This window comes from Vidua chalybeata, chromosome 25, assembly GCF_026979565.1.
Source record: "Vidua chalybeata isolate OUT-0048 chromosome 25, bVidCha1 merged haplotype, whole genome shotgun sequence".
Lineage (NCBI taxonomy): Eukaryota > Metazoa > Chordata > Aves > Passeriformes > Viduidae > Vidua > Vidua chalybeata.
In genome coordinates, this window is record NC_071554.1 from 1,838,181 (window position 1) to 1,849,800 (window position 11,620).

The 11,620-nt window shown below is 56.0% G+C and overlaps 4 protein-coding genes across 7 annotated transcripts in view; 1 reads left to right on the plus strand and 3 right to left on the minus strand.

Moving 5' to 3' along the window:
- TMEM234 (transmembrane protein 234) overlaps window positions 1-2,494 on the plus strand; it is a 5,923-nt gene extending 3,429 nt beyond the window's left edge. For both annotated transcript variants that reach the window (XM_053964742.1, XM_053964741.1), the window contains 3 exons: window positions 511-577; window positions 701-793; window positions 1,358-2,494. In XM_053964742.1, coding sequence (XP_053820717.1) covers window positions 511-577; window positions 701-793; window positions 1,358-1,419 — 222 coding nt within the window. In that variant the 3' untranslated portion in view covers window positions 1,420-2,494. The remainder of the gene's footprint in view (window positions 1-510; window positions 578-700; window positions 794-1,357) is intronic.
- A 91-nt stretch (window positions 2,495-2,585) lies between these two features.
- On the minus strand, window positions 2,586-3,730 carry LOC128799889 (uncharacterized). Of its 2 annotated transcripts, none has more exons than XM_053964731.1 (2): window positions 2,748-3,730; window positions 2,586-2,709 (listed from the first exon to the last, which is right to left on the minus strand). In XM_053964731.1, the coding sequence occupies exons 1-2, from the start codon at window positions 3,694-3,696 to the stop codon at window positions 2,606-2,608; spliced, it is 1,053 nt and encodes a 350-aa protein (XP_053820706.1). In that variant the 5' UTR covers window positions 3,697-3,730; the 3' UTR covers window positions 2,586-2,605. The 2 variants fall into 2 exon arrangements, with proteins under 2 accessions (XP_053820706.1, XP_053820707.1); XM_053964732.1 differs by having other exon boundaries at window positions 2,586-2,689; window positions 2,721-3,730.
- Window positions 3,731-3,819: 89 nt separating this feature from the next.
- Window positions 3,820-7,864, minus strand: IQCC (IQ motif containing C). The gene is made up of 4 exons (XM_053964733.1): window positions 7,244-7,864; window positions 6,115-6,343; window positions 5,894-6,003; window positions 3,820-4,473 (listed from the first exon to the last, which is right to left on the minus strand). Exons 1-4 carry the CDS (start codon window positions 7,838-7,840, stop codon window positions 4,366-4,368), a joined length of 1,044 nt encoding a protein of 347 aa, XP_053820708.1. The 5' UTR covers window positions 7,841-7,864; the 3' UTR covers window positions 3,820-4,365.
- Window positions 7,865-8,053: 189 nt separating this feature from the next.
- On the minus strand, window positions 8,054-11,588 carry CCDC28B (coiled-coil domain containing 28B). 2 transcript variants are annotated; one of them, XM_053964736.1, is made up of 6 exons: window positions 11,529-11,588; window positions 10,503-10,708; window positions 10,269-10,423; window positions 9,023-9,177; window positions 8,888-8,910; window positions 8,054-8,192 (listed from the first exon to the last, which is right to left on the minus strand). In XM_053964736.1, the coding sequence occupies exons 2-6, from the start codon at window positions 10,655-10,657 to the stop codon at window positions 8,141-8,143; spliced, it is 540 nt and encodes a 179-aa protein (XP_053820711.1). In that variant the 5' UTR covers window positions 10,658-10,708; window positions 11,529-11,588; the 3' UTR covers window positions 8,054-8,140. The 2 variants fall into 2 exon arrangements, with proteins under 2 accessions (XP_053820711.1, XP_053820712.1); XM_053964737.1 differs by lacking the exon at window positions 11,529-11,588 and adding an exon at window positions 11,258-11,377 and having other exon boundaries at window positions 10,503-10,745.
- Window positions 11,589-11,620: the final 32 nt, after the last annotated feature.

Genomic DNA, 11,620 nt, shown 5'->3' on the forward strand with positions numbered 1-11,620 from the left:
ATCCAATCCAATCCAATCCAACCCAACCCAACCCAACCCAACCCAATCCAATCCAACCCAATCCAACCCAATCCAATCCAACCCAACCCAATCCAATCCAACCCAATCCAACCCAACCCAACCCAACCCAATCTAATCCAACCCAATCTAATCCAATCCAATCTAATCCAATCCAATCCAATCCAATCCAATCCAGTCCAATCCAATCTCTAGAGAGGGTCACGAGTTGTGAGTAGTTAGATATGGTAGTTAAAAAAAGTAGGTTTGTAGTTTTAGTATCTCCTTTAAATAGTACATTAATGTATCATAGCACAGTTCTAATAAAGAAACCATTCAATTTCTGAGCTGCAGTCACACATCAGCATTTCTGCCCCCGGGTTCACCTGAATTCACAATAACCCCCCCGAGCCTGTGGCTGGGGTCAGCTCAGGGGTTGGCACTGGCACCCCCAGGTGCCCCCTTGGGGGTGCCAGGGTGGGGACCCTGACCCAGCTCTGTGTTCTCCTGCAGTACCTGGTGCCCTTCCTGCTCAACCAGGCTGGATCCCTCCTCTTCTACCTCACCTTGGCCTCCGCAGGTCAGCTCCTGCTGCTTTTTTTTTTTGGGATTTTGTGGCTCGGTGACCCGGCCAAACAGCAAGCAGCTCCCTTGGAATAATCCCAAATAAAGCGAATTTCTCCACTTGGAACTTGTATTTCAGAGCTGTCCCTGGCAGTGCCACTCTGCAACTCCCTGGCTTTGATTGTGACCCTGGTGACTGGGAAAATCCTGGGAGAGGACATTGGTGGCAAACGTGAGTCCCACTCCAAGCATTTCCTCAAGAAATCAGCTTTTACTGGGTTGAGATTTGATTTTTAATGTGGGGGATTTGATTTGCAATGTATAATTTGATTTATAATGTATAATTTAATTTGTAATATATTCTAAATTTTTTTATAATTAATTTATAATGTATAATTTATAATGTATAATTTAATTTCTAATCTGGTCTGAAGACACCAAACACCACACAAGGCTTGAAATGGGTCACAGCAGCTTTGGTTGCAGGACCTGAAAGGGAACTGAAACAGATTTTTGGGTAGGGCTGGTGAATTTAAAGCCAGAACTGGCTGTTTTAATCTGAAACAATGTATAGGCTTGAGCTTTTCCCTCGGGCCATGAATAAAATGCCCACCATGGAAAAGAAGTGGCCCAAAAGCCCCCAGAAATCAACCTGCCCTGCTCAGGTGGTCAGCAAAAAGCAGGAAACTGGGAACTTTCAAACTCCAGGACCTGTGAAACCAAGTGGAGCTTGTTGTTTGAGGCAGATTCCCAGTTTATCCCGATTTATTTGTTCCTCATCTGTTCACTCCCACAGGAGCCGTGGCAGGAATGCTGCTCACCATCCTGGGCGTGTCCCTGTGCCTGGCTGCGGCCTGAGGGAGCAGCAGGAGCTGATCCAGGGCAGCAGGAGCTGCTCCAGGGCAGCAGGAGCTGATCCAGGGCAGCAGGAGCTGCTCCAGGGCAGCAGGAGCTGCTCCAGGGCAGCAGAAACTGATCCAGAGCAGCAGGAGCTGATCCAGGCCAGCAGGAGCTGATCCAGGCCAGCAGGAGCTGATCCAGGCCAGCAGGAGCTGATCCAGGGCAGCAGGAGCTGATCCAGAGCAGCAGGAGCTGATCCAGGGCAGCAGGAGCTGATCCAGGCCAGCAGGAGCTGCTCCAGGGCAGCAGGAGCTGATCCAGAGCAGCAGGAGCTGATCCAGAGCAGCAGGAGCTGATCCATGGCAGCAGGAGCTGATCCAGGGCAGCAGGAGCTGATCCAGGCCTGCAGAAGCTGCTCCAGGGCAGCAGGAGCTGCTCCAGGGCAGCAGGAGCTGATCCAGAGCAGCAGGAGCTGATCCAGAGCAGCAGGAGCTGATCCAGGGCAGCAGGAGCTGATCCAGGCCAGCAGAAGCTGCTCCAGGGCAGCAGGAGCTGATCCAGAGCAGCAGGAGCTGATCCAGGGCAGCAGGAGCTGATCCAGGGCAGCAGGAGCTGATCCAGAGCAGCAGGAGCTGATCCAGGGCAGCAGGAGCTGATCCAGGGCAGCAGGAGCTGATCCAGGCCAGCAGGAGCTGATCCAGGGCAGCAGGAGCTGATCCAGGGCAGCAGGAGCTGATCCAGGCCTGCAGAAGCTGCTCCAGGGCAGCAGGAGCTGATCCAGGGCAGCAGGAGCTGATCCAGAGCAGCAGGAGCTGATCCAGGGCAGCAGGAGCTGATCCAGGCCTGCAGAAGCTGATCCAGGGCTCCTCCCCCGTTCCCCAGGGGGCTCCTGGCTCAGTCCCACCTGGGAAGGAGTTTTTGGGATGGCCAAAGGCATGGATTGCATGCCCTGAGTGCCAGGGTGGCCCCGGTGCAGGGACAGCCAGTTTTGTGCCTTAAGGGGGTTTTGGTGGCTCTTTGAAGACCACGGGGATTCAATTGTCTTGTCCAGCAGTGGAGGGGTAAGAAATGGTTAATAAATTATCCAGTGTGACCTCCTGGCACTGATGGATTTTTGATTAGCCCAAAGCCTTCTGACCACCCCAAAAACCTTCAAAAACCAAAAACCTCAGCCCCTCACTGAGCCCAAACCCTTCCAGCCACCCTAAACCCTTCCAAGCAAGCCCTCACTGAGCTCACACCCTTCTGCCAAGCCCAAAGCAAACCCTTCTGGCCACCCCAAACCCTCCTGAGCATCCTCCTGGGCACCTCAAACCCACCTGAGCACCCCAAACCCTCCTGAGCACCCCAAACCCTTCTGGGCACCCCAAACACTCCTGACAACCCCAAACCCTCCTGTGCATCCTCCTGGGCACCCCAAACCCTCCTGACCACCCCAAAAGCCTTCATCCAGCCCCTCACTGAGCCCAAACCCTTCCAGCCATCCCAAACCCGTCTGACAACCCCAAACCCTCCTGTGCATCCTCCTGGGCACCCCAAACCCTCCTGAGCACCCCAAACCCTCCTGGGCACCCCAAACCCTCCTGAGCACCCCAAACCCTCCTGGGCACCCCAAACCCTCCTGAGCACCCCAAAAGCCTTCAACCAGCCCTTCACTGAGCCCAAACCCTTCCAGCCACCCCAAACCCTTCTGGGCACCCCAAACCCTTCTGACAACCCCAAACCCTCCTGAGCACCCTCCTGGGCACCCCAAACCCTCCTGGGCACCCCAAAAGCCTTCAACCAGCCCCTCACTGAGCCCAAACTTCCAGCCACCCCAAACCCTTCTGACAACCCCAAACCCTCCTGGGCACCCCAAACCGTCCTGGGCACCCCAAACCCTCCTGAGCACCCTCCTGGGCATCCCAAACCCTCCTGAGCACCCCAAACCCTCCTGTGCATCTTCCTGAGCACCCCAAACCCTCCTGGGCACCCCAAACCCTCCTGTGCATCTTCCTGAGCACCCCAAACCCTCCTGGGCACCCCAAACCCTCCTGTGCACCCTCCTGAGCACCCCAAACTCTCCTGAGCACCCCAAACCCTCCTGAGCACCCCAAACCCTCCTGGGCACCCCAAACCCTCCTGGGCAGCCCAAACCCTCCCTGCTGAGCCCAGCCCCGTTTCCATGGATGCAAAGGCAGCAGCAGGAAGCTGTGGCCACATCCAACACCCCCAGAGCACCAGGAAGCACAGGGCTCTTTGATCCTCCAGGATCTGCTCCTGGTCCAGGAGCAGCCAGCAGGTTGCCACCAGCATTTCTGGATCAGCAGCTCGTGTCCCCCCCACCCCAGGTGCTGTCACCTCCCTGTCCTGTCCTGGACACCTCCTCCTCAGCCATGGACACACCTGGAGAAATCAGGGAGCCAGGCAGGAACAGGCTCAGCATCAGGAAAAGTTTCTTTATTCCCAAAAAATAAAAAGAATTGCAGAGCAGAAGGATCCAGGGAACCACAGCACCACGTGGGAAGTCCCTTTCTGAGGGACCTGGAATGTCCCTGAGCTGAAGGAATTGACAAAGCACCAGGTCCTTTCCTGCCTCTGGCCCACGAGACAATTCCAGAGGCAGAGGAAAGGCAGGAATGAGCTCATCCCAAGGATCAGTGGGACAGGCCCTCCCTGACTGCACAGCACAGCCAGGGAAGTGTCAGTGCTCACTTGCACAGCCTGGGCACTGCAGATTGCCAGCTGGAAGGCAGAGCTGCGTGCCAAGAGCTCCTTCCTGCAGCTCCCTGCTGCCACTCCAGCTCCACACAGCCCCAGCAGCGCCGCTGGCACTGCCAACCCTGCCATTCCCACCTGGAGCACCCAGCTCAGCCACCTCCCACCACCCACGTGGGCACAGCTCCCTCCGGGGCTGATCCTGCTCGGAGCAAACATCCACAAAAGATTTGTTGCTTTTTTTTTTTTTTTGCATCCCAGGGAGGCTCAGGGCTGCTGCTGCAGCAGCTGCAGGGCCTCTCCCCAGCAGTGCAGGAATTCGGGAATGCTGCTGCCACGGTGGGGAATTCCCAGCTTCTGCTTCAGCAGCAGGAACTGCCAGAGACACAAAACATAAAGGTCTGCTTTCTATTCTCTTTGGTGTTTCTTTGTATTTTATGTTTTTTATTTCTTTACATTTTTATATTGTCTTTGATATTTCTTTATATTTTCTATTCTCTTTTATATTGTCTTTGATATCTCTTTGTATTTTCTTTCTATTATTTTCCTTTATATTTTCTTTGCTATTCCTTTCTATTTTCTTTGTCATTCCTTTCTATTTTCTTTGATATTCCTTTCTATTTTCTTTGTTATTCCTTTCTATTTTCTTTGATATTCCCCTATATTTTCTTAGATATTCCCCTATATTTTCTTAGATATTCCCATATATTTTCTTAGATAATCCTTTCTATTTTCTTTGATATTTCCTTTACATTTTCTTTTATATTCCTTTCTATGTTCTTTGATATTCCTCTATATTTTCTTTGATATTCCTTTCTATTTTATTTGCTATTTCCTTTCTATTTTCTTTGATATTTCCTTTCTATTTTCTTTGCCATTCCTTTCTATTTTCTGTGACATTCCTTTCTATTTTCTTTGACATTCCTTTCTATTTTATTTGCTATTTCCTCACTATTTCCTCTCTATTTTCTTTGCCATTCCTCTCTGTTTTCTTTGCCATCCCTCTCTATTTTCTTTGCCATTCCTCTCTATTTTCTTTGCCATTCCTCTCTATTTTATTTGCTATTTCCTCTCTATTTTCTTTCCCATCCCTCTCTATTTTCTTTGCCATTCCTCTCTGTTTTCTTTGCCATTCCTCTCTATTTTCTTTGCCATTCCTCTCTGTTTTCTTTGCCATCCCTCTCTATTTTCTTTGCCATTCCTCTCTGTTTTCTTTGCCATTCCTCTCTGTTTTCTTTGCCATTCCTCTCTGTTTTCTTTGCCATCCCTCTCTGTTTTCTTTGCCATCCCTCTCTATTTTCTTTGCCATTCCTCTCTATTTTCTTTGCCATTCCTCTCTATTTTCTTTGCCATTCCTCTCTGTTTTCTTTGCCATTCCTCTCTATTTTCTTTGCCATTCCTCTCTGTTTTCTTTGCCATTCCTCTCTATTTTCTTTGCCATTCCTCTCTGTTTTCTTTGCCATTCCTCTCTATTTTCTTTGCCATCCCTCTCTATTTTCTTTGCCATTCCTCTCTGTTTTCTTTGCCATTCCTCTCTGTTTTCTTTGCCATTCCTCTCTGTTTTCTTTGCCATTCCTCTCTGTTTTCTTTGCCATTCCTCTCTATTTTCTTTGCCATCCCTCTCTATTTTCTTTGCCATTCCTCTCTGTTTTCTTTGCCATTCCTCTCTGTTTTCTTTGCCATTCCTCTCTGTTTTCTTTGCCATTCCTCTCTGTTTTCTTTGCCATCCCTCTCTGTTTTCTTTGCTGTTTCCCCTCTGTTTCTCTTGCCCCCCAAGCCCCCCCGAGCCCCTCACCTGTTTCCTGCTGGCCAGGGCCTGCTGAACCCACAGCAGCTCCAGCAGGAGCTGCTCCCTGCGCTCCTGCAGCTCCCATCGGGGCAGCCCCCGCAGCTCCTGGGGGATTCCTACACCCCAAAAAAACCCAAAAAAACACGACAACCCCAAAGATCAGCACAGTGGGAGCTGCTCCAGCACCCCCAAATCCTCCCCCCCCCACAAAAAATCCCGCTGCTCACCCGGGCGCTCGCTGCTCTGCACATCCCCATCCTCCTCCTCCTCCTCCTCGGGGCTTGCAGCAGCTGCACCCCCCGAATTTTGGGGGTTTTTGGGGTTCCCAAAGAGCAGGGGGGATGAGAGGGGGGTGTTCCCCCAGCTGCCACCAGCAGCTGCTTTCTCCCTTGTTTTCCTGGGAATGGTCTCGTTCTCCGCGGCCTCCGCCGGGTCCCGGGGATTCCCTGGGGAGGGCTGGATGAAGGGAAAGAGGGGGTTAAAAAAAAATCATAATGTTGTGGGGAAATGGTGAGGAAAATGTTAAAAAAAAAAGGGAGAAAGTCTAAAAAAAAAATATGAGGGGAATAGGGAGAAAATATAGAGAAAATAGGGAGAAGATATGAAGAAATATCAAAGAAAACATAAAGAAAACAGGGAGAAAATATAAAGAAAATAGGGAGAAAATGTAAAGAAAACAGGGAGAAAATATGAAGAAAATAGGGAGAAAATATAAAGAAATATCAAAGAAAATATAAAGAAAATAGGGAGAAAAAATAAAGAAAATAGGGAGAAAATAGAAAGAAAATAGGGAGGAAATATAAAGAAAATAGGGAGAAAGTATAAAGAAAATAGGAAGAAGATATAAAGAAAATAGGGAGAAAGTATAAAGAAAATAGAAAGAAAATAGGGAGAAGATACAAAGAAAATAGGGAGAAAATATGAATAGGGAGAAAATATAAAGAAAATAGGGAGAAAATATGAAGAAAATAGGGAGAAAATAGAAAGAAAATAGGGAGGAAATATAAAGAAAATAGGGAGAAAGTATAAAGAAAATAGGAAGAAGATATAAAGAAAATAGGGAGAAAATAGAAAGAAAATAGGGAGAAAATAGGGAAAAGATACAAAGAAAATAGGGAGAAAATATGAAGAAAATAGGGAGAAAATATAAAGAAAATAGGGAGAAGATATAAAGAAAATATAAAGAAAATAGGGAGAAAATATGAAGAAAATGGGGAGAAAATAGGGAGAAAACAGAAAGAAAATAGGGAGAAAATATAAAGAAACAGCAAAGAAAATATAAAGACATATCAAAGAAAATAGAAAAGAAAAGAGGTGCGGAAGGAAGATTCTCTGGGGCAGGGCCCGGGGAATCACCTGGGCCGCGCCTGGAGCGACAAATCCTGCCGGGGCCGGGCCGGGGCCGTGCTGCCGGCCGGGGTCACACGGTGAGCCGCGATCGGTGCCGCTCCCGGTGCCGGTGCCGCTCCCGGTGCTGCTCCCGCTCCCGGTGCCGCTGCCGCTCCCGGTGCCGCTGCCGCTCCCGGTGCTGCTCCCGCTCCCGGTGCCGCTGCCGCTCCCGGTGCTGCTCCCGCTCCCGGTGCCGCTGCCGCTCCCGGTGCCGGTGCCGGTGCCGCTGCCGCGCTGCTCCCGGAGCTCGCGGCCGAAGCGCGGCCGCTGCAGGACGCGGCCGCTCCAGCGCAGCTGCCTCAGGTCGCCCTCGATCTCCAGCACCGCGGCCTCGAACTCCTCCCGCACGCCCCGGAGCCGCCTCCGCAGCAGGAACCCCCTGGCACAGGCCTGGCACGGCGCTGGAACCGAACCGCACCGGCACCGAGCGCCGGCTGCAGCATCCCCCCCGCGCCCAGAGGTGCGGATGTGCCCGCCCAGATGTGCCCAGATGTGCCCAGATGATGTTGCCCTCACGGCCGCTCCAGATGCGCCACCCCAGGGTCTCACCCCCAAGTGCCCCATCCGCCTTTCCTTCTCCCCAGCCCCGCTCCCCCGCCGGCCCCGCGTCCCCCCCCGGGCCCGTCCCGCACCTGCAGCCGGGTCACGGCGCGGAGGAGCCGCCGCCGCTCGGCCTCAGCCTCAGCCTCGGCCTCAGCCCCGGCCCCGGCCCCGGCCCGCGGGCCCGGCGCGGCCGCCATGGCCCCGCCGCCGCCTGCTGACGTCATCGGGCCGCGACCGCCGCCGCCATGGCGGGGGGGGCCCGGCCGGGCCCGGTTCCGGGGCCCGGGGATGGCGGGGACGGGGACGGGGACGGGGACGGGGTCAGGGCGCCGCGTCCTCGGGGTCCGAGCTCTCGGCCAGGTGTAGCTTCTGTCTGAGAGCGGGTCAAGGGGAAGCGCCAGCAGTGTCACTGGCACCAGTGTCATTGTCACTACTGGCATTGTCACCACTGCTACTGTCACCACTGCCACTGCCACCACTGTCACCACTGCCACTGCCACCATTGCCACTGTCACCATTGCCACTGTCACCATCATCACCGTCACCACTGTCACTGTCACCACTGCCACTGTCACCATTGCCACTGTCACCATTGCCACTGTCACCATCATCACCGTCACCACTGTCACTGTCACCACTGCCACTGTCACCATTGCCACTGTCATCATCATCACCGTCACCACTGCTACTGTCACCACTGCCACTGTCATCATTGCCACTGCCACCGTCACTGCCACCACTGCCACTGTCACCACTGTCACTGTCACCACTGTCACTGCCACTGCCACCACCATCACTGCCACCACTGCCACTGCCACCACTGTCACCACTGCCACTGTCACCATTGCCACTGTCACCATCATCACCGTCACCACTGTCACTGTCACCACTGCCACTGTCATCATTGCCACTGCCACTGCCACCACCGTCACTGTCACCATTGCCACTGTCACCATCATCACTGTCACCACCGTCACTGCCACTGTCACCACTGCCACTGTCACCCCTGCCACTGTCACCCCTGCCACTGCCACCCCTGCCACTGCCACGGCCACCAGCCAAGGATACATGGAGCTGCTGAGCTCTTCCAGCTGTGGGAGCAAAGGCAGAGGCTGAGGGAGCGGAGGGGACGCCAGGGTGCCGCAGGGCGGGCAGGGGACAGGGGGACACAGCGTGTCACAGTGTCACAGGGGTGGCGCTCACGTGTGCCAGCAGCTGGTCCAGGTTCCTGTCGGCCGCCGCCTTCTTCTGCTCCTCGGGCAGCTCCTCCACGCACACGTCCAGGCCGAAGTGGAGCCGCGCCAGCTTCTCCTGCATCTCCCGCACGTGCTCCAGCTGCTCGAAGGAGCACTCCTTCCCTGGGGCACCCGGAACGTTCCAGCACGTCCCTGCCGCCCTGGGCTGGACCAGCACAGCCCCAGAGCACCTTCCCTGTGGATCAACCCCACCTACACCTGCTCTATGGATCCGTCATCCATCATCCATGGATCCGGCATCCATCAGCCATCATCCATCCATCCATCATCCATCCGTCCATCCATCATCCATCATCCATCCATCCATCATCCATCCATCCATCCATCCATCCATCCATCATCCATCCATCCATCCATCCATCCATCCATCCATCATCCATGGATCCATCCATCCATCATCCATCCATCCATCCATCATCCATCCATCATCCATCCATCCATCCATCCATCCATCCATCATCCATCCATCATCCATCCATCCATCATCCATCATCCATCCATCATCCATCATCCATCATCCATGGATCCGTCATCCATCATCCATCATCCATGGATCCATCATCCATCCATCCATCCATCCATCATCCATCCATCATCCATCCATCATCCATCCATCATCCATCATCCATGGATCCGTCATCCATCCATCCATCATCCATGGATCCATCATCCATCATCCATCCATCCATCCATCATCCATGGATCCATCCTTCCATCCGTCCATCCATCCATCATCATCCATCCATCCATCCATCATCCATCCATCCATCCATCATCTGTCCATCCATCATCATCATCATCCATCATCCATCCCCCAGTCCATTCCCTCCCTATGGATCCAACATTTTCCCCATCCCACCCCTTCCCCGTGGATCCAAAATTCCCCAGCCTCAAAATTCCCCTGTCTGCTCCTTCCCTGCCCATCCCATCCCATGGATCCCATCCCATGGATCCCGTCCCATCCTATCCATCCCATCTCACCCCACCCCACGCCATGCCATCCATCCCATCCCATCCCATGGATTCCATCCATCCCATTGATCCCACCCCACCCCATGGATCCCATCCCATGGATCCCACCCCACCCCATCCCATCCCACAAATCCCATCCCCTTGATCCCACCCCACCCCATCCCATCCCAAGGATCCCACCCCATGGACCCCACCCCATGGACCCCACGCCCCTCCCTCACCGAACGCCTGCAGCTTTCCCGAGTGGAAGTCGCTGAGGAGGCTGAGCAGCCCCCGCTCCATCTCGCACACGTCGGACACGTCCGTGAGGAAGCTGTGCTGGAGCGGGGCCCCCCGGGACGCCCCCGCGCCCGCCCGCGCCCGCTCCTTGCTCGCCCTGCGCGGGGAACGCGGCGTTGGCACCGGCCCGGCGGCTGCCCCGGGCTCCCCCCGGGCTCCCCCCGGGCCGCACTGACCGGCGGGGCCGCGGCCGCTGCCGGGGCGAGGGCAGCGCGGGCAGCGGCAGCGCGAAGGACGTGCTCTTGCTCGGGGGCAGCGGCCGCGGGGCCCCGGCGGGCAGCGGCTGGGCCAGGCAGCTCTGGGGGCTCCGCTTCTTCCTCCGCTCCTCCATGGCCGCGGCTGCGGGGGCTGCGGGGGCTGCGGGGGCTGCGGGACCGGGACCCTGCGTGCCACGGACACGGCGCGTGGAGGCTCCTTCCCTGCACGGAGATGAGGGCTCGGGGAGAGGACGCGGCTGCCCGGGACACGGCGGGAGGGCTCGGGGAGCCCCGGGACAGGCGGGGACAGTGAGGGGCTGGCGGAGCCCCGGGACAAGGGGGGGGACAGTCAGGGGCACCGGGACCCCCAGGTTAAGGAGTGACACCCACGGCCACCGCGAGCCGCACCGGGGCTCGGTGGCGGCGGGAGGACCGGAGCAGGAGCTCCGTTCCCGGGGGGGCTCCGCTCTCTCTCCGCGCCCGGAGCATCCCCGCAGGAGCTCGGCCGGGGCCTGAACCGCAGCCGCAGCTCCGGCCGGGCCCCGTCTCTCGATGGAAAAGAGGATTTCGGCCCCGAACCCCCCCGGGCGAGAGCGGAGCACATGGGAACCGTCACTCCTTTGTCCCGCCGAGCCCCCCCGGGCCCCGCGCGGCGCCGGGACGGGGCAGCTCCGAGGGCTGCGGAGCCCCTTTGTCCCCTTTGTCCGGTCCGGAGCGCCACGGCCGGGACTGACCTGCGCCAGGCCCGCTCCGGCCTCCGGGAGCCGATGGACACCCCGAGCCCGCCGGACACCGTCCGCACAGCCCGGGATTTGCATTTAAAGGGAAAGGGAACTCCCTCCAGGCTCCGCCGGACAGCGGCTGCCCGCAGGATCCCCGGACGTGACCCCGCGATCAGCTCCGGGATCAGCATCCCGCAGGACCGGGAATGCGGCGGGATCCGGTCCCCGAGCCCGCGGAGCCCCCGGGACGATGCCGCCACCCCCTCCCGGCCCCGGGCTTTACCCCGAGTCCTCTCCGGTGTCACCGCGGCGCCGCAGGATCCGTCCCTGCTGGAAGGAGCCGGGAAGGGCCTCCAGCCCTGGCGCAGGGCCGGG

Excerpts from the sequence above, each read along its gene's own strand:
- CCDC28B (XM_053964736.1), bottom strand. The coding sequence starts at position 10,657 with ATGGAGGAGCGGAGGAAGAAGCGGAGCCCCCAGAGCTGCCTGGCCCAG. Across the intron at positions 10,424-10,502 it reads CAGCGGCCGCGGCCCCGCCG|GGCGAGCAAGGAGCGGGCGC; the intron begins GTCAGTGCGGCC and ends TTCCCCGCGCAG. Across the intron at positions 8,193-8,887 it reads GAAGAGCTCAGCAGCTCCAT|ACAGAAGCTACACCTGGCCG; the intron begins GTATCCTTGGCT and ends ACCCGCTCTCAG.
- LOC128799889 (XM_053964731.1), bottom strand. The coding sequence starts at position 3,696 with ATGCTGGTGGCAACCTGCTGGCTGCTCCTGGACCAGGAGCAGATCCTG. Across the intron at positions 2,710-2,747 it reads GGTGCCCAGAAGGGTTTGGG|GTGCCCAGGAGGATGCTCAG; the intron begins GTGCTCAGGAGG and ends GGTGGGTTTGAG.
- IQCC (XM_053964733.1), bottom strand. The coding sequence starts at position 7,840 with ATGGGGCACTTGGGGGTGAGACCCTGGGGTGGCGCATCTGGAGCGGCC. Across the intron at positions 6,004-6,114 it reads GCAGAGCAGCGAGCGCCCGG|GAATCCCCCAGGAGCTGCGG; the intron begins GTGAGCAGCGGG and ends TTTGGGGTGTAG. Across the intron at positions 4,474-5,893 it reads CCCTGGCCAGCAGGAAACAG|TTCCTGCTGCTGAAGCAGAA; the intron begins GTGAGGGGCTCG and ends TGTCTCTGGCAG.